This window comes from Phyllostomus discolor, chromosome 1, assembly GCF_004126475.2.
Source record: "Phyllostomus discolor isolate MPI-MPIP mPhyDis1 chromosome 1, mPhyDis1.pri.v3, whole genome shotgun sequence".
Taxonomy (NCBI): Eukaryota; Metazoa; Chordata; class Mammalia; order Chiroptera; family Phyllostomidae; genus Phyllostomus; species Phyllostomus discolor.
Genome location: NC_040903.2, coordinates 114,360,713 through 114,381,730, shown reverse-complemented (window position 1 = coordinate 114,381,730; position 21,018 = coordinate 114,360,713). Strand labels below are relative to the sequence as shown.

Sequence of the window (21,018 nt, the reverse complement as noted above, 5' to 3'; positions counted from 1 at the left end):
GTTGCTGGGTGGGACAACTCTCTATTCCCTGGGAAAGAGGTGGTATCAGCAGGAAGCCAGCACTGGTGGGACCTCTTTGACGCAATGCTCAGTATACACCCTGCACAGGGGGCTTACAAGGGGGTGCTACCCCATTTTGAAGTAGTCACTTGCCTCCACTCCAGCCTCAGAATTAGAAACTGAGGTGAGGTGGGGGGAGGGGAAGACTATGACTGGGAGTTCAGACATTAAAGTTGGGAATCACAAGGCTCCTTTCCAGCCCTCAGACTCTGTGATGCACCAAGTGTATAAGCCCCTAGCCCACAGAACCCATGGTTCATGTAACTTAGACTTTCTGGTATCCAGCTGGGAGCCAAGCACAGAAGTTATTGACTGAGTTAGTGAGTAAATGAATGAACGAATGGCTCCATTTTGATCCTATTTGGTTCTTTTTTCTTTTTCCCCTGCAGTTGATACAGATGTCATCACCCTGGCCCAGTTCCTTCTTGGCGACCAAGGGACTCTTCCAATTTCTGCCTGGTATTCTGGGTGGTCAGGGCCTGGCAGCCTCAGGTTCCCAAAGGCCTAAAGAGCCCACCAGGGCCCTGGGGATGGCCCCTGCTTGGACACATACCGACCTTGGGGAAAAGCCCACACCCGGTGCTGTCGAGGCTGAGCCAGCATTATGGGGACGTGCTGGAGATCCGCATTGGCTGCACACCTGTGCTGGTGCTCAGTGGCCTGGACACCATCCGGCAGGCCCTGGTGCGTCGGGGCGATGATTTCAAGGGCCGGCCTGACCTCTACAGCTTCACCTTCATCAGTGATGGCCAGAGCATGACCTTTAACCCAGACTCTGGACCAGTGTGGGCTGCCCGCCGACGCCTGGCCCAGAATGCCCTGAAGAGTTTCTCCATCGCCTCAGACCCAGCTTCCTCATCTTCGTGCTACCTGGAGGAACATGTGAGCAAGGAGGCTGAGGTCCTCATTCACAGGTTCCAGGAGCTGATGGCAGGGGCCGAATGCTTTGATCCCTAAAACCAGGTGGTGGTGTCAGTGGCCAAAGTCATTGGTGCCATGTGCTTTGGTCAGGGGTTCCCCCACAGCAGTGAGGAGATGCTCAGCCTTGTAAAGAACAGCCATGACTTCATGGATACTGCCTCCTCTGGAAACCCCATGGACTTCTTCCCCATCCTTAAATACCTGCCCAACCCCACCTTGCAAAGGTTCAAGGCCTTCAACCAGAGGTTCATGCAGTTCCTGAAGAAAATGACCCATGAGCACTACCAAAACTTTGACAAGGTGAGCCCAGCACTCAGGGAGTGAGGTGGCACCCTGCTGAGCCTAGGTCTGACCCCTCTCACCCAGCTCCAAAATACAGCTGATGTGCCTCCAATGCCGAGGAAGGCTCTGGGACACCTGAGACCCACTGTGTGTGACCTGAAATCAATCCTTCCACCCCCTGGGCTCAGTTTCCTCAACCCTGTAGCCTTTTCAGAGGAGCTGCTCAAAGCCAGAGAACCCTGCAATGTGGGGGCTGTTCCTATGAACTAGAAAACTTTTGTTCCCAGGAACCTGACTCCCGATGGAGACTAATTCTCAGCTCAGGTGTTGCTTTGCTTCCCTGTACTGACACTAACCTCCACCTTTGAAATTGGACCCCTGGGGTTATTGGGAGGAAGAATTAATGGGGCATGAAATGACACTTCAAGCCCTACCTAGGGCAGATGGCAGCTCCTGCTGTGAGCCTCACCCCTGCTGAGTGGAGGCCTGGGCAGAAGTGCCAGACAGGATGAGGCAAGGTCCAGCCTTTGGCCTTGGAAGTGCTGGAGTGCCTCTAAATTTCATCCCCTCAGAACAGTGACCAGAATGTCACAGGTACCCTGTTCAAGCACTGTGGGAAGGACTCCAGAGCCAGTGGTGGCCTCATCCCCCAGGAGAAGATTGTCAACTTTATCCACAACATTTTTGGGGCCGGTCGGAGCCAGGCCCCTGCCCCTCCATCCATCAGTACTTGCTGTTCACACACAGCACCACCCAGCCCCCAAGTCCACTGGGTAACTCTGGAATCACATGCCAGATGGTGCAGGACACAGCCCTGGCCAGCCAGTGTTTGGGCCCGAGTTGTGCCACCAACTCCTAGGGAAACTCAGCCAAGTCCTTCTCCTCCTCTGGGCCTCAGTTTCCCCATTTGAATAGTAAAAGGATCTCTGGCTTATAAGTCTCAGTCCCTGTAATTTTAGCAGCTAATTATGAAACCAGTGACTCAAGGTTAGGGATGGGGAGTCAGGGGAGGGAGACAGAGAAAGACAATGGAACATACATAGTGGGTGCTTGGTAAATGTTGGTTTCTTGTTCCTGTCTTACTTTCTCCCTCGCCTTGGCCCATGCTGCCCGGGATTTGACACAGTCACCACAGCCTATCTCCTGGAGCCTCAGGCACCTTGTGACAAATCCTGAGATACAGATGAAGATCCTGGAGGAGCTGGGTATGTGGAGAGACGCTTTGGGGCCTCAGGTCATTTGTTGAATCTACATAGCTGGTGTGTACCTACTATGCGTAAGCTCTGGGCATACAATGATGGCCACCCTTGTCTAGAAGATGCTGGTGAGGGCTGGTGGGTCTCAGACATGTACACAGACATAGAGTGACACCACATAGACTGACACTTGGTCTCATAGGAGACACAGATACCGTGGAACAGTCAAAACAGCCCCTAAGCCCTGTCTGCCCTCTGCGGCCTACAGACGCAGTGATTGGAAGGGCGAGGCGGCCCTGCCTCTCTGACAGACCCCAACTGCCCTATATGGAGGCCTTCATCCTGGAGACCTTCCAACACTCGTCCTTCGTCCCCTTCACTGTCCCCCTCAGGTGAAGCCTGCCTATTCTGCCCTCCCAGCTCTCATCCTCATCATATTTTCTTCTCTCAGTTTCTCAGCTCTGGGCCCTGGCTGTGACCTCAGTATCTCCTTCCTGACCCTGACACCAAGTTCCTCACAGACCCTCGGCCTCTAGTCTGCCCCTATTCAGTCCACACATGGTCAAACTACCCAACTCTTGGGAAAATATCACACTCTTGATCTCAGCTCTCATTCACCCATGCTCACATTCTCTTCCTGCGAGTATCTCAACATAGCCAGGCCGGCCTCCCTATCCCTCACAGGCCTTTTCCAGCCGCCCTCCAATTTTGCTTATGCTGGGCCATCCACTTTCAATGCCTTCTAATCTCCTCTCTGGCTATCAGAGTCCTATCTCTGCCCAAGGTCAATGCTGACACAAACTTCCCCTCTCCAAGACTTCCTGACTCATCAAGCTGGCAAAGCTTCATTTCTGATATCTTATAGATTGTAGAACATACAGCCATTTGTCCTTGATTATGTCCTAGGATTTTAACAACATTGAGAGATGGTGGCCCTGGCCAGTGTGGCTCATTTAGTTGGAGCGTCACCTGTAACCAAAGAGTTTCAGGTTTGATTCACAGTCAGGGCACATGCCTAGGTTGTGGGTTCTAGTCTTGGCCCGGGCACATTCGGGAGGCAATCAATCGATGTTTCTCTCTCACACTGATGTTTCTCTCCCTCCCTTCCTTTCTCTCTAAAAGCAATTTAAAAAATGTCCTCAGTTAAGGAAACAGAAAAGAGAGAGATAGTGAACACTTCCTCTGCCCATTTGTTGGTCTAGCTATTCCCAGGTAAGAGTCCTGACTCCTCAGCCAGGCTGGAAGCTCCCAGTGTTCCAGAGAATGGCTGAGTGCCCCACTGGGAACAAAAAGAAGTACAGGAGACACATGTTGACATGGAAAAATAGGAGCCAAGGAAGGGGCAGGACAATTTCCCCCTTCCATTCTCTGACATTTCCTCCCAGTGTAGAGTATGAAGCCTGTGGTGGGCAGGCTGTTGAGGTGATGTGGAGACAGGAGCAAGGAACACCCAGAGATGTACCCCAGTTTCCCAGCCCCTGAGCCTGACAGAGTCCTCTTCCCTTCTCAGCACAAGGGACACAACACTGAATGGCTTCTACATCCCCAAGGAACTCTGTGTCTTCATAAACCAATGGCACGTCAATCATGACCAGTAAGTATGTATCCCCCACTAAAAATAATGTATGAAGTTCAGCAGTTGGGAAGGCTGTTTCTCCCTCTAGGAACTGGTTATACAGTAAAGGAATGTGCCTCAGTTGCTATATAACTTTCTCTAAGTAACACAACTTAGGTCTATGTTTCTCAAACTTTAGTGCAATAAGAATTAACCAAAGAAGAAGAAAGGAATTAACCAGGAAGATGGTTACAGATCATAGCACCTCATCCCTCAAGATTCCACTTTGGCAGCTAAGGTGGAGTACTCAGGTGATTTTGGTGTGAACGGTTTAGGGACTTCTCTTTGGAAACTCGCACTTCATAAGTAGGAGGACCACATAACTTTCCACCCAAACAGGGGTACTTCTGAGTGTGGGATGCTATCAATAGTTACTTCAAAACAATAAGCATAAATTGAGATATACTATGGATTCCCCTTTCTTACTGATTAGAGTGAAGGCAATTTTATATTAAAAAGCATTATTTTCAAGGTTGATCTCTATCTACTCTTACACTGGTGGTACCAACAGAAGTCTGCTCAGAAGCCTTCCCCCAGGATCGCCGTCCTGGGGCCTCTGGCCCAAAGACCTCAGCTCCTCTGCTCCTCTTGCAGGAAGCAGTGGGGGACCCATGTCAGTTCTGGCCAGAGCGATTCCTCACTGCCGATGGCACTGCCAGCAACAAAACCTCAAGTGAGAAGGTGATGCTCTTTAGCATGGGCAAATGCCGGTGTATAGGGGAGGTCCTGGCCAAAGGAGTGGTCTTCCTTGTTCTGGCCATCTCGCTGCAGCGGCTGGAGTTCAGTGTGCCACCAGATGTGAAAGTGGACCTAACCCCTATCTATGGGCTGGCCATGAAGCACACCCACCATGAGCATGTCCAGGCCTGGCCGTGCTTCACCATCAAGTGGAGAAGACATCAGCATGCTGAGGGAGAAGAAGGATGGAGGTCAGCATGGGCCTCAGCCTTTTTTTCTTTCCTTCTCTTTTTAAATAACAGCTTTATTGAGATATAATTTATGCAAGGAGAAGAAAAAAATTTCCCTTTTCTCTTCTAGGTTCTTTGGCTGGTCTACAATTAAATTGACATAAGAATTAAGAGAAGAAAAACAAATTTAATTTTGTGCATGCAAGAGCCCATAGAAATACGAGACCCAAAGAACTGACTAACGCAAGCAGCTTTTACACCTTTAAAACAGAGAAATAATTATTTGTAAAGATTTGACAATACAAAGGAGTTTGGGCTTTGGGTAGCAAATTAATAAAGACATAAGAAAGTTTGCTTATACAGCCTTCTGAGCCTTGAATTCCCCATCTCTGGTGATAAGGATGCCTCCTACCCTCCTGATACAGGGAGGGTATCTTCACATAGGAGATTTATTTCCTGCTTTCAGGGGGAAGAAGGAGGGGCAGAGACTCCTTTTTTATATCGGCTGTTTATTGAGTAACTGTAATTCAAAATAATCAATATGTCAAAATGGAATATTGTAGGGTGGTTTTTTTTGCTCCCCATCATTCACATACCATATAATTCACCCCCTTAAAATGTACAATCCATGGCTTTTAGTATATTCAGAGTTGTGCAACAATACCACAATCAATTTTAGAATTCTTATAATCTGGAAAAAAAATACCATGCTGCCTTGGCCAGGTGGCTCAGTTGGTTGGAGTGTCATTCCTATATACCACAAAAAGGTTGTGGGTTTGCTCCCTGCTCAGGGCACACATAACTAGGTGGCAGTTTCAATCCCCAGTCAAGGCATGTATGGGAGACAACCGATTGATGTTTCTCTCACCTCTCTCTCTCTCCCCCTTTCTTTCTCTTTAATCAGTAAACATATTCTTGGGTAAGGATTTTTTAAAAATACCCATTAACAGTCACCAGCCCCAGGAAATTACTAGTTTTCTTTCTGTCTGTACACATTTGCCTACTGTGAACATTTCATATAGATGTAATTACACAGTAAGTGGTCTTTTGTGACTGGTTCCTTCACTTAGCATGGTTTCAAGGTTCATCCATGATGTAGTGTGTGTGGTTTCTTGAGTCCTGAGACTGGGCCCATGTTTGTTTCCTCAGTCATGATGAGTGTATCATTTGCTGCTCTCTCTTCTCTCTTCTTTTTTTGTATGATTTTAGTCTTTGAACACTTAAAGGGAGTAGGGAGGTAGGGACCCAGTCTTGTGGGCCAAACCCAGAAGGGTGAATGGGGATCTCTGGTGTCATATCTTCAAAAGGTAGAACATCTGACTTCTCACAAGGCCTTGATTTGTTCATCCACAGCTGGGAGAAGATAAACTCCCCAGAAATGCTTAGGTTACCTGCAAAAGCCCCATGTCTCATCAAAGGATACTATCAAAAGAATGAAAAGATAAGTCACAGAATGGGAGAAAATACTTGCAATTAAAATATCTAATAAGAGCACTTCTGTAGGCATAGGTAGAAACACTGTGCCTCCTCGCACAACCAAAAGAAGGACAACAAATTTAAAAACAAACAAAAAAACCCAGAACTGACAGAAAATCAAACTGTATGGAAGTCCAACAACCAAAGAGTTAAAGAAGACACATTTATCCAGACTGGTAGGAGGGGCAGAGTTGATTTGCGGCAGGGCAGCAGCTAGCAGGCCCAGCGAGGTGGCAGACTGTAGAGCATGCGGTCCCACATTCGAGCACAGATAAACTGGGAGAAACACCTGGGGAGCAGGACAGACTGTGCAACCCAGGGTCCCAGCGTGCAGAAATACAGCCTCAAACCTCTGACTGAAAACACCTGTGGGGGTTGAGACAGCAGTGGCAGAAACTCCCAGCCTCACAGAAGAGTTCCTTGGAGAGACCCACAGGGTCCTAGAATGTACACAAATCTACCTATATGGGAATCAGCACCAGAAGGGCCCACTTTGCTTGGGGGAAGTGGGGAAAGTGACTGAAATCCACAGAGAGCCAAGTAAACGCCACTGTTCCCTCTCGGACCCCAGCCCCACAGACAGTGTCACAATCCAGAGACTGGGTTGCCCACCCTGGTGAACATCTAAGGCTCCGCCCCTCAACCTAACAGGTGGGAAAAGACAAAAAAAAATGGCCCAAATGGAAGAACAGATCAAAGATCCACAGCAAATAAAACTAAGCGACCAAGAGATAGCCAACCTATCAGATGCACAGTTCAGAGCACTGGTGATCAGGATGCTCACAGAATAGGTTGAATTTGGTCACAAATTAGATGAAAAAATGAAGGCTATGCTAAGTGAAATGAAGGAAAATGCACAGGAACCAATAGTGATGGGAAGGAAACTGGGACTCAAGTCAATGGAGTGGACCAGAAGGAAGAAAGAAACAACCAAACAAAAAAGAAGGAAGAAACAAGAATTCCAAAAAATGAGGAGAGGCTTAGGAACCTCCAGGACATCTTTAAATATTCTAACATCCGAGTTAGAGGAGTACCAGAAGGGGGAGAGGAAGAGCAAGAAGTGGGAAAGTTATTTGAACAAATAATAAAGGAGAACTTCCCCAACCTGGCAAAGGAAATAGACTCCCAGGAAGTCCAGGAAGCTCAGAGAGTCCCAAAGAAGTTGGACCCAAGGAGGAACACCCCAAGGCACATCATATTTATGTTAGCCAAGGTAAAAATGAAGGAGAGAATCCTAGAAGCAGCAAGAGATAAGAAGACAGTAACCTACAAAGGAGTTCCCATCAGACTGTCAGCTGATTTCTCAAAAGAGGCCTTCCAGGCAAGAAGGGGCTGGAAAGAAATATTCCAAGGCATGAAAGGCAAGGACCTACATCCAAGATTGCTCTATCCAGCAAAAAGCTTTCATTTAGAATGGAAGGGCAGATAAAATGCTTCTCAGATAAGGTCAAGTTAAAGGAGTTCATCATCACCAAGCCCTTATTTTATGAAATGTTAAAGGGACTTATCTAAGAAAAAGAAGATAAAAAACATGTACAGTAAAATGACAGCAAACTCACAATTATTAACAACCACACCAAAAACAAACTAAGCAAACAACTAGAACAGGAACAGAACCACAGAAATGGAGATCACATGGAGGGTTATCAACAGGGGAGTGGGAGGAGGAGAGAGGGGGAAAAGGTACAGAGAATAAATAGTGTAGATGATAGGTAGAAAATAGACAGGGGGAGGGTAAGAATAGTATGGGAAATGTAGAAGCTAAAGAACCTATGACACATGGACATGAACTAAAGGGGGGAAAGTGGGTGGGGGAGGGTGTGCAGGGTGGAGGGTAATGAAGGGGGGTAATGGCACAACTGTAATAGCATAGTCAATAAGATATATTTTTTAAAAATGCAGTCCTCAGAGAATATATTCGAACTTAAATTCCTACCAGCTTAAAATAGACTGCTGTAGATATAGAATAATATACGTAAACCTCATGGTGACCACAAACCAAAAACATTTTTGCCAGCAAAGGAAACCATCAACAAAACAAAAAGGCAACCCTGGCTTGTGTGGCTCAGTGGATTGAGTGTCCACCTGAGAACCAAAAGGTCCCCAGTTAGATTCCCAGTCAGGGCACACGCCTGGGTTGTGGTCTCCGACTGGGGGCGTGCGATAAGCAACCGATCAATGTTTCTCTCTCACACACCGATGTTTCTCTCCCTCTCTTTCTTCATCCCTTTCCCTCTCTCTAAAAATAAATAAATAAAATCTTGAAAAAAGTTAAAAACAATAAAGCACTTGCTGAATGGGAGATGATATTAGCAAATAATACCTCCAATAAGGGGTTAATGTTCAAACCATCAGGAACTCACATAACTTAACACCAAGGGGAGGAGGCTGGGAGGTGGGAATTTAAAAATGAAGGCTATCAATTACAAAAACAAAAAAGCTAGTAACACAATAAAATATTGCCTGAATAGACATTTCTTCAAAAAAGATATACAGACGGCCATTAGACATATGAAATGATGCTCAACGTCATATATCATCAGGGAAATCCAAATTAAAACCACAGTGGGCAGTGAGATATCACTTCACACCAGTCAGAATGGCCGTCATCAATAAATCAACAAACAACAAGTGCTGGCAAGGATTTGGAGAAAAGGGAACCCTAGTGCACTGTTGGTGGGAATGCAGACCAGTGTGGCCACTGTGGAAAGGAGTATGAAGTTTCCTCAAAAAATTAAAACTAGAGCTGCCATATGACCCAATGCCACTTCTGTGTATATATCCAAAGAAAACAAAATGCTCATTCAAAAAGATATATGCACCCCTGTGTTCGTTGCAGCATTACTAGTAACAGCCAAGATTCGGAAGCAACCTAGATGTTGATCAACAGTATTGAACAATAATAAAAAAGAATGTAATCTTGCAACAAAGAAGGTGATTTTCTGAACAATATGGATGGACCAAGAGGGTATTATAATAAGTGAAATAAGTCAGAGAAAGACAAATACTCAATCATTTCACTTACATGTGGAATATAAAAAGAAAACAACCCAAACAAATGAATAAACACAACAGGAGCAGGTCCAAAGACATACAGAAACAGATCATGGCTGCCAAAGGGGAGGGGCAGGGGGATGGGAACTTTAAAATAAAGCCTATAAATTACAAAAACAAAAAGGCTAGGACACAATAAAATATTACCAAATTATTACTTTTATTTTTCAATTATATTTATTGATTACACAATTAATAGATTATACAATTAACCGTTTTCCTGATTTTCCCCCTTCACTCCTTTCCACCCAGCACCCCCCACTCCCTCAGGCACTCCCCCCACCATTGTTCATGTCCATGGGTCATGTGCATAAGTTCTTCAGCTGCTCCATTTCCTATCCTGTGCTCTACATCCCCATGGCTATTCTGTGACTACCTCTTTGTATTTCTTAATCCCCTCACCTCCCAAATGTTATTTTCAAAAAAGGCACAGGCCTTCCCCTCTCTCCGCATAGCGCTGGGGGGAGCACTCACTCTGCTCACTTACTTCCACAGTGGCAGAGTCCCCCCCTTTTCCACTCTGAGCTCCCTAATTTCACCTCCAGAGGCAGAGAGTTGGATTAATTGATCTCATAAAAGCCCCAAGTTCTAAGTTTATAATGTTTGCTTTGTTCTTTACAAAATAAGAGAGTTGTTCATTGTGTTTTATCTCCTGTGCGTGAGCAAAGCTCCTCCCCACAGCAACATAGAGACAGAAAGACAGAGTGTGAGGGTGTGAGATTGGGCGCACATCTGAACTGACCACCAGCCTCCTTCTGGCCCCTCCAGTGCAAGGCTCTTTCCGAGACATGTGTTTATCCTTGGAGGTGCCCACGATACAGTGTGACTTTAGAGTGCCCACCCAGGTGTGGAGGATGAAGGAAGGAAAACCATGGAGGAATACCCTTGGTAGGTCTTAGAAGGAGGCAGGAGAGAACGACACAGAAAAAATGGCTGTGCACGCCCATCTATCATGACCTCCTGCCTTCTGGAGCAGACTCATCCAATCTCAGACTCATAGACTCATCACCTGTGGGCAGTAGGGTGGATCTCTGCAAAGTTAGTTCTGTTTTCCTATTAACTTTTATTATTGTATTAAAGATGTGTTTTGTGGGGGGGAAGCTACTAATAGTTCAAACTGAAAATTTCATAAGAAGGTGGTCCAAATGATGACTAACCCCTAGGTGTTGAAGTCTAGGAGTGAGTTACCAACTTTTGACCCTACAAGAAGCCCTTTCCAAGTAGCCCACGTATAGAACGGCTGGACCTCACTTCTTACCATTTCTCTTGAGTGGAAACCACAAAGACTAATAGGGGTAAGCTGTAATGCCACCTTTGACCAGCAGTAGGTGCTCTCTACTATATGCCATCCACACTCTTGCTGAAGCCTTCCTTCAGTTTATTTTTGTTTTATTATGAATACTAACCAAGACTCCACTTTATCTGTCTTACAAATTATGATCCTCTGAGATTAGATGAAAATGAGGCAGACTTTCATTTCATTTCAAAGTGTTCATCCAGTGGCATAATTACCTCAACATTCTGGAAGGGAATTACAGCTGTCTGTGGCTATGATGAAAATAATAAATTTAGGAAGTAAAGTCAGCTGAATTCTGTGCTGAAATCTTGGAGGGAGGAAGCACCTCACCTGAGCTCCGTCGGCCTGTGTCCATGGCTGTTCTCAAACCAAAGCCAACTCTCCAGCCAACTCTGCATTGGAAAGAAGACTCAGCTTACCTGTCAGTCAGAGGAGGAACAGCTCTGCCCTAGGGGACTCCAACCTGAGGGAACCTAAGGCTGAGCAGGGCATGACCCTGTCGTGGACATCACAAACTGAGGGGGAGACGCAGCCCAACCCAGGCTCCAGTCTGAGGGGGAAGCAAGCCTGCTCTGAGCCCCCAACTGATGAGGGGGCTGCAGCCCAAGCCGAGGAATCTCAGGAAACGTGGACTTGTCTGAGGAAGGAGATATAGCCTTGCTCTGGGAGCTCCAGTCTGAAAGGACGTGGTCCTATCCTTCAAGTCCCTAACTCGTGGAAAACTCCAGCAATGCACCCCAGTGGCACATATAAAGACCCCAATGAACAACAAACAGACATTGTCAGACTTCGTTGAGCTAAGACTCAGCCGAGGCCCAGCTCTCTGGGGCGTTTCGGGCTCAGTGGTCACCAAACAGTCACTGCTACCTCTATCTTCCTGTGATCAGGAGCTGACCTTAGCTTCTCCTGCACACCTGACCAGTGTATAACTCACTTGGGTGGATCTAGGGTTCCCCTCTGGCCAGAGCCAAAGTAGGAGGAGGGATTGGACATGGAGACTGTTCCCCTTCCCCCTCACCAGTCCTGCCCACACAGCAGGCTGGAGGTGAGCTGGAACAACCTGTCCTGCCCCTTCCTAGGCAGATCCTGGACACACATCATCCCAGGCTGTTCTCACGACAACCCTAGGAGGTGGATATCAGTTCACTCCCCTCTGAGATAAGGAACACAAGGGTCAGAAAGCATGATCTGGGAATTGGTAGGGGGTGCGTTTCGGGGCGGCGTTCCCTACACCTGGTACCCTGCCTCCCTCCCTCAGCCAGGACTGCCCACATAGAACAGGGTAGCTCAGACAAGCAGCATGATTGACGGAACATATGGGCAGCTGGAGAGAGCGCTTGGCTGGAAGGTGAGGAGCCCTGAGCTCCAGTTCTAGGTGTGGGTGACATTGACCAAGCCCGTCTCCATCTCTGGGCCTCAGACCACCATGTCAAGCCACTTCTGAGGTCTTCTCCAGCACCGTAAACCTGAGGACTGGGCCGTGAACAATGACCCTGCTCTGCCAGCCTCACCTAAGGCTATGGTCAAAATCACACGAAGGTCTGGCAAACTTTGAGGTTTGCCACTGGAGTGGGGTAAATTTGGTGAAAATGAAAAATTAAGTGACTTCTCTAAGCATCCTAGCATGTCCAATTTAGATCCTTTAATTAACATTAACTCAAGCCTCTACTACCACCCTTTATGTAACTTAGTTCAGGTTGCTGAGAAAGGCGTTTGATTGGCTCAGGCCGTCTTTCTGAGCTAGGCGGCAGCCAGTCAGCAACCGAGTCCTTTTGAAGCGGCACCCACCACTGGTCCCAGCAGTCACAGCTGGTGACTTGGCAGGTGGGCCCTGCACGCCTGGCCCAGGAGAGACGTGGCACAGGGGCAGACTAGCAGAGCCACACGAGAACCTGTTTGTCATTTTCCAGTCCTACCCACCCCTCCTCACACCCTCAGTGTGAGCAACCTTGCCCTTGCCCTCAGCCCTCCCTGACCCTCTAAGACTGGGTGTCCTGGGACGAATCAGGGAGAGGGCAACTGCTATCTATTCTTAGTCCAAACTAGCCCGCCCCTTCACAGAAGGGGGCTGTGACACTGGGCCGGGTGGTCCTGCCTGGCTCCTTTTCCCTCAGGATGGCCTCTCTCCTAGGGTCCCGAGTCCCTATGCAAATATGCCCAGTCCCTGACGACTCCTCCAGATAGGCCCAGATAAGTTTCGTTCTGAAGGCAGCTTGCTCCCCGAGGAAGGATTCCCAACTGATAAAGAGATCTGAGGAGGGAGCAGACTTCTGAAAGGAGGGTGGTGAGCGCACGATGGGGGTGGGGGAAGTGTCAGGCAGAAGTTGGATTTTCCTAGTCCACAGCTTATGTGTTTAAAAAAAGTCAGTTCATGGGTGTCCCTCCACCTTTCCACTGTTGTTGGCTCCTGTTCCTGAGGTGTCACACCCTGAGCACACCCCCATCCCTCAGTGACCCCCCCTTCAAAATTAGCTTCCCAAGACCCTGCACTCTGGTTGCCCCTCCACCTCGACAGGACGCCAGGCTCGCAGGATCCCTCTGGAGTTGGGGCTCTAACTCAAAGATGTGCAGCTGCAGGGGCAGGCTGTAAGGCTGTGCAGGGGCGGGGCACTCTGGGGTGCATGCCCGTAGCCTGCTCTGATGAAGGAGGCAGCCTCTGGTCTCTGCTGAGGCCCTGCACTCTCCCTGTGGGCCCTGAGTGCCGGAGGGTTTTTCTGGTTTTAAAAGGATAGCGTGATGACACTTGATATGCTTCCCAAGGCCAGCCCTTCACCTCTGCACTCACTACTTCATCCCGAGCCAGTAGTTAATGAGTCCAATCCCCAGTGGGGCCTGGGAAAGGGAAAGAGGATAAGGCAGGAGGCTGGCTCACAGAAAGGTTTACAACCCAGCTCCCCTACTAACCCTGGGCCAGGTGCGCAGCCTTTCTGGGTCTAGATTTTCTTATCTTGCCGCTGCACAAAGTTGGTGGAAAGCTTGATGAGATAAAGTGTGTAAAGGGCCAGGTATTAGGTCAATGCTACACACGCACACACACACACACACACACACACACACACCAGGAAGGCTGGGAAGGGTAGTCTCAGGTGAAGACCAAGCGATGGCATGTGTGGCACGTGCTCTGGGCTCACTCCAGGCACACACGTGTAAGCTAGCCTTCCCAAGCATTCCCAGGACCCTGCACCCGCTTACCACTGGGGTCTTGCCAGGGCCTGGACTCAGCCCACTTCCTTCCACTGCTCCCCCCACCCAGAAGCTGGGGTGTTGGCGTGCCAGGGAACAATGGGCCCCCAACCCCTTCCGGCCCATTGCGTGAGAAGGAGCTGCCAGAAGGAAACATAACTCCCAGTGGAACAGGCCACCACCCCCACCCCCCACACCTGCTCCAGGGAAGCCTGGAGATATCCAGCTTCTCAAGAGCAGAGCCTCTCTCTCTCTTTTAGTACATTCTGTTCTTTCCACCTGGTCTGGCTTCCCCTACCCCCTTTTTCAGAGGCATCCCTGACCCCCTCCCCGGGGGATGGGCTGGGCCCTCCTGCAAGAGTCCAGGGACCTGCTCTCTTGTCAGTGCCCTGGTGCGCAGCCTGACTAGAGCAGCTTTCATGAGTGAGTGCAGGAGGCCAGTCAGAGGCATCAGGGGCTCGGGGCTGAGCAGGAAAGGTGAGTGAGAAGGATCCATCTCCGGGGCTCAGCCCAAACCCCTACACTGCAGATAAGGTTGAGGTCAGGGCCCTGAAATCCCTCCAGAGAGCACAGGGCTCACTGCAGGGAGGAGGCGGGGAGCATGCTATCCCCAAAATGTCCTTTCAGTACTCAGGCTTCATTGGGTAGCAGCTCCTTCACCTATCCCCCCACCTTCTCCCCTCTCTCACACACATTGCCCTCACCCTAGGGGTCCAGTGCCTCCACCATCAAAGTAGGGCCCCAGAGTAGGGGGCAGTGGGAAGCAGCTTTCCCATGATGCTTGTCCACTCCCAACTCAAAGGGTTCACTCCAGGTGGGTTGCTGCCCAGAGGCTCTGGCCAAGACACTGGTCTGGGCATGCATTTCCCCACCTAGAATCTGTGTGTGGGTAGTGGACTGAAATGAGACCTTCCCTGCACTTGGGCCCTCCAGGCCTGGGTGTGCAGTGGGCACTCCAGCCCTGAGTCCTGCCTTGTTTGATGTGCTGGTGGAAGTTGAGATCTGCCTTCACCTTGCCCAGTCATTGTGGAGTCATTTTCCATACCATGGCTCCTCCAAAGCTTAGGGCAGTGTCTCTGCACCTCCATCCAGGGAGAGAGCCTCACCAGGTCCAGGGTTCCAGGTTCTCAAGTGCAACATGCCAGCGAGCTGGAGTAGCAACATGTTCTGCAAACCTGCCTGATTACTCTGCCTGGTGTGTCGCCATATCCACCCCTTCCGCTACCTGGGGACTGAGCTTCCTTGTTTCTGGATTCTCAGGGCAAGGACTTTCAGACATCTAATGAGTGGCTCCCTTGGCCCCAAGAGCACAGGATGTGGCAGGCACACCTGCAAATACCCACCTGGCTATAAGCACACACATACCTGGTTGGCATGCTGATCTACCTGAACATAACATCTGGCAAACTCACACACACATACACTCATGCACCCACGTGCATGCACCCAGAGTGTGGATGCCCCCAGCTGTGCAGCCTGACACACATGCGCCCCGGACTAACATCCGACATGCAAACCCACTCCTACCTGCACTCTCTACCAGCTGACGGGCACCATTCCAGGAACATTGTCATCTTGTGGACCCCACACCACCCCCACTCTGGAGATTCAGAGGACACTACAGGTATGGAAGGGCTGTGGGGATGAGCCCCAGGCAGGGCCCTGGGGCAACAATGAGGCCTGCTGCTGTGTGGCAGATGGCAGAGCAGTGAGTTTCTGTTCCCAGCAATCCATGCACACAGCTTTTGTTGATAAGGAACATTTCTAATCAGTGGGGGAAGGATATGTTACTGAATAAATGCTGTTGAAAAAATTGCACACCTATTTCCCTAACACCGAAATAAATTCAAATGGATCTAAAAGTTTAATGTTAGTAATAAAACCATAAAAGGCTAAAAGTAAACATGGAATTGATTTTTTTAATAATCTGAGAATGAAAAAAGCCTTTCTAAATTTGACTCCAAAAGCTATAAAAGATTGTTTTACTAAATAAAAATAAATCAATGCTGCATTTAAAAGAGGCATCAACAAACCCCAAAGACACACGGTGAATGTGTGCTGAACACCTGCCGGTTTGCCCTGCAGGCCCCTCCACCCCAGCTCTGCGGTGGGGTCGTGTCCGCAGGCCCCTTTGCCCCTGGTTTCTGACTGGGTTCACAGAGTGGAAGCTCTAACACTGGGGGATAGAAGACATCGAGCCGTGGGCAGCTCTCTCTCCCTGAGTCTCCCTGGAGACTCCGGGAGTCCTTGCCCACATGCCTACAGACGTGTAAACGCCCCTGTATTAAACCTTCCTCAAATTAAGCCAATTCGAGCATGCCACCTGTTTCCTGCAGGGACACTTCATGACACACAGGTAAAAGGTTAATTTCCTTAATGTGCAAAGAGCTCTTTCAAAAAAAATCCAATAAAGATGGACAAAGAAAATGAACTGTTGACAGAAGAGGAAAATACAAATAAATTTTAAAATATAAGGATATGCTTTGGCCTCACGGATGAATAAGAGAATACAACTTAAAGCTAATACGAGATTTCTCACCAGATCGACACAGATGAAATGTCTGATAACACACTGTGTCAGCAAGGGCATCAGAATCAGGCACTGATATTCAGTATTGGTGAGAGCGAATTTCAGTTAAAAAGAGAATCTGACAATATTTGTCAAAACATTTTTTAAATTTTATTTATTTATTTTTAGAGAGGGGGGAGGGAGTGAGAAAGAGAGGGAGAGAAACATCGAAGTGCAAGAGATACATTGATCAGTTGCCTCTCGAGTGCCCCCAACTGGGGATTTAGCTCACAACCCAGGCATGTGCCATTATCGGGAATCAAACCAGCAACCTCACAGTTCTCAGTTCCCAGGCAAGGATCTGCTCCCACCATCCTGCTAGGAGCTGGAGCCTGAGAGTGCAGTCTGGGGCGCCCCCTCGTGGCCTCTCATAGAAGCACATGCGGCCTAACACTGCTGCGGGTCACCACAGCCCTGGGGACCCCGTTCCAAAGAGAATCTAAAGAAAAGTGAATTTACTTTGCAAATGCAGCTTCAAGACAAGTCTCTAGTCCTTCTTACTCAGAAATTCTGGAGAATCCACAAAGAATAACCACAGGACTCCTCCCACTCTCTTTTCATCAATCCCTGGCCTGGTCATTACAGACACACCTGAATAGAAACTCCTGGTCCAATTACCTGCCAAGAGTCCAACTTCTTATCTCTCACTTGCAGGAAGGGAATCACAACCTCCCTTCCTGGGTAGTGGGTAGGGAGCCCACTACCTCCAACGCTGACCCATCAGCTTTTCTGTGGCAGGGCCTCGGGGAGCACTGACCACCGGGAACACCCACCCTGCTCTCTTACCCGGAGCAACAGGGGAGCCGGCAGGGTTGCAAGTTCACCGACAGCCACAGGGATGGAGTAGCCAGTTCTACAAGCACATACAGCCCAACCTACCTCTTCTCAGGGCAAGTCAAAGGACTTAAATTCTAGAATCTTGGAAATATTTGGAGTCCAGCTGGCCCCTTGATTCTGCTTGAGAATTGCCATTGTTCCCTGAGCACCTGCTCACACCAGGCCTCTCCTGGTGTTTGCCCCTTAGTTCTCACAACCCTCTGTGAGGGCAGTATGCTCATGCTCCCCAGGCAGATGGGGGCAGGGGTGCAGAGGGGAGGTCATTCTCCTAAGATGACATCACTAGGAATCTGCACAGCTGAGTTTCACCGCAGGCTTGCTGATGGCCCCTGCAGCTCAGAATCCCTGTGCTCACACTAGGCACCTGGGCCGGAGCCAGCCAGCCAAGAAGGTTCAGAACAGACTGTTAAGCCAGAAGTTTGTCCCCTGCCTGCCCTTCATGCCCCTTCATCCCAGTCCTGCCTCCCACCTTGGGGTCCAGGACCATTCCATCCAGACCCTCCTGCTCTGCACTAGCAGCTCCTCTGTGCCTGGATGCAAACATCTCCCCCAGCTCACAGTCCCTACGCTGCCAAACAAACTCAGGTCTTGGGGCCCGGGCCTCTGGAACTGCGGTCTGAAAGGCCCCTCAGGGGCAGAAGAGAGATCTCAGGCTGTGAGCTGGCGCTTCAAATCACCCTCTGTGGGCCTCCTTGCCATACAGATAAGGTCCACATGCTCCTGTGCTCCTTGAGGGATAATGACTAAATGAGATCAAATGTACAAACACCTGACCCACAGTTCAAAGGACTGTGCCTTCCTTCTCCTCCTCACCTTGCTCTTGGTATTTAGGAAAACCCCAGGAGTGTCAGCAATGCTGAGGCCAGGCCAGATGTTGGGGGCTCAGCACAGTCATGGCCTTGGAATTGCAGAGCAGCTCAAGGTGGGGGGCACTGGGGAATCCTGGCAGCCAGGTGCTGATCTGGCTGTCCCCTCCTGGTGCATCTGGAAAAGCCCTTGCAGTGCCAGACAGGGGTCACTGGGGGTCCTAGAAAAGCTGGTTAGTGCCTCTTTGTGAGGGAGTAACCAGTCAGCCATGCTTTCTGGAAGTGGCTTTATCCTTTCCCTTTTCGGCTGCACTTGTCTCCCTGTCTCCATCTACCCGGGCCAGCTCTGGGACACTTCCAGTTAGGGAGGGTCAACTCTGCCTCTGGCCCTGGTTGAGCCTGTGGCAGGGTCCTTCCCTGGCTCCAAGCAGCCAGGGCCTAACCACTGCTCTGCCTCCAGCCCCATCATTTTCCCTTCCTCTTGGAAGCGATCTGCTGTCTGGCCACCAGGGGGCAGTGTTCCCCCCCGGAACAGATGAGACTAGCACCATCTCTTACAAAAAGAGGGCAGATGGCTGGGGTAGGGGGCAGTGGTGGGGGGGGGAATGAAGAAAACTGTACTTGAAAAACAATAAAATAAAATAAATTTTTAAAAAGAGGTCAGAAGGCAAGTCATCACAGGGAGTGCAAAGGGAAGACAATGGCCTTTGTCTAATCACTGCTATGAATCTAGAATTTCCCACGCAGGACCATACCTCATCCTCCCACTACCACAATGGGAGTGGGGTCAGGGGTCACCCAGCAGGATTCTAAGTCACAAACAACAGAAGCCAGCCTCCAGCTAACATAAGCAAAAAAAATAAATGTACTGCTACAGAAAAGAAGGGACTCAAAGATGCCAGCAACAAGGAAACAGCTAAGATTGGGCCTCAGGTGTGGTTTGAACAGGTGCTGCCCTTGGCCTCTTGGCCCTTGGCCTCTTGGCCCTCAGCTGCCCCTGAAAGGAATCTCTGTGTACCTACTGTTCGTGGCAACCTCACCCTGACTGACTGGAAACTTCATGCTCCCTTCTGCACCACAAGTTCAGACAAGTGACCAGCTTCTCCCAAACTTTGGTCCTGTTACCCCAACCTCAATCCAGGGCTAGGCCCGTGTGGACATCAAGCACCTAGGACTGGGGTTCCCCGACTCGGCACACCTGCCTTCCCTCTGAGACTGCAGAATAAAAGGTGCATGGCCAGGGGTGGGGTGGAGTCTCGAGGGATAAGAGGGCCACCTCTCCAAATGGAACCAGCCCTGGCTAGAGGAAGAGGTGACAGGGACCTCTTGGAGGCTATCTCTGGAGAGTGCCCCTGGAGACCCAGAGGTGAAGAAGAGCAGGTCCGGGAAGATGGGTTGTGGGGGAGACAACAGAGTATCAGGCAAGGGCCCTCTCTTTGGTGTGAAAGCCCTGAGGTCTGTGGCAGGAACAACAGCAGGGAGAATCCAGTTACTCACTTCTCGTTCAACACAAATTCACTGCTGCAGGCTCAGTGCTGCCCTGTGGACAGACAGAGGAAAAGGAGCCATTTCCTGTCCTCACAGAGCTCCCCCCACCCAGACACCACTGTTTAAAACTAAACTCTGAGGGGCTGTACAACCAAAGGGAAGAAATACATCCCACGTGGTCCCTGGAGGAGACCACTGAAGAAGGGCCCTCCAGGCCCCATCTATGACTCATAGGCAGCTTCTGGAACTTCCTCTGGCTCAGAGAGGGTCCCCTTCCTATCCCAGTCCACCCCACTCCCAACCAAGGGAGCGGACTTCTGAAAGCTGCCCTGATCTCTGACAGGGACAAATGTTAATACCAGGCTAAATTCACAGGTACACCTGGCAAGGAAGATTTGCATGTGATTTGAAAAAGCTTGGCCCGAGGCCCAAGCCAGGCAAACCTCCTGCCCCTGTTCCTCATTCCCCTCACCCTGGGCCAAGCTTCTCACCTTTGCATGGCAGAGAACCTCAGAACAGTTTATTTACTTCCGCCCTAACAGTTCCCAAGAAGGAGTCAGAACAGCACCGAGTGGGTTTTCCAATCCACAAAGCAGAGCCTGGGGACTTCTGGGTGGCCAGGTCCAGCTCAGAGATGACACCTGGTGGGCAAAGGCATCTGAGCAGCTCTGAGGGGGAAGCCTCAACACGTGAAAGGTTTTGTTAGCCCACAAAACCTTTCTTGTTTCTTTCTTAGGTAAGAAACAAGAAAGCTTCCGGACCTACCCAATCCCAGCCACTCAAGTCCCCAGAAAATAGTACACACACACCCACTACTTGGTGACTGGATGACAGAGGGCTTCATGTCATCAGCCACTGGTGAAATGGCGGCACAGGGAGCTGGACTTGAACGAAGGCTTAGAGGACAGCAGAAGGGAGCTGGGGCTACAGAGCCTGTTTTCAGGAGCCAGAGAAAAAATACGGAGTCACTTAACTGCCAGTGAGTGAAAGTGAGCCTTGTGCCAAAGCACCGTGCCAGTGATCTACTTGCTCACCTCCACTTAGCATGAGAAGCGCCCTGTGAGCCGGGCCTCTCACTCCCATTTTAGAGATGAGGAAACAGAGGTCACAGAGCTGGGCAGGAGTGAGGCCAGGACTCTAACAGAGACACTATTAAGATAAATTGGGTGAGAATGATGTCTCTGCATGAGGCAGGCGCATCTTGACTTGATGCGGCTCCTGGAAGCCTGCTCTCCTACTGGTCTGGAGGGAAAGGGACTGCAAGGGAGGCCAGGCCTGGTCCCTGTTTGTTTCCTGAGCTTTTAGCAGCTGTGGATATCAGCTTAG

General features: G+C 49.6%; 1 protein-coding gene across 1 annotated transcript in view; it reads left to right on the top strand.

Annotated features, from left to right (window-relative positions):
- Positions 1-453: 453 nt before the first annotated feature.
- LOC114492026 (cytochrome P450 1A2-like) overlaps positions 454-21,018 on the top strand; it is a gene marked incomplete at its 5' end in the record, with an annotated part of 25,743 nt that continues 5,178 nt past the window's right edge. The window contains 6 exon segments of the mRNA XM_036013434.1: positions 454-1,281; positions 1,836-1,967; positions 2,390-2,468; positions 2,728-2,851; positions 3,970-4,061; positions 4,676-5,013. Coding sequence (XP_035869327.1) covers positions 454-1,281; positions 1,836-1,967; positions 2,390-2,468; positions 2,728-2,851; positions 3,970-4,061; positions 4,676-5,013 — 1,593 coding nt within the window.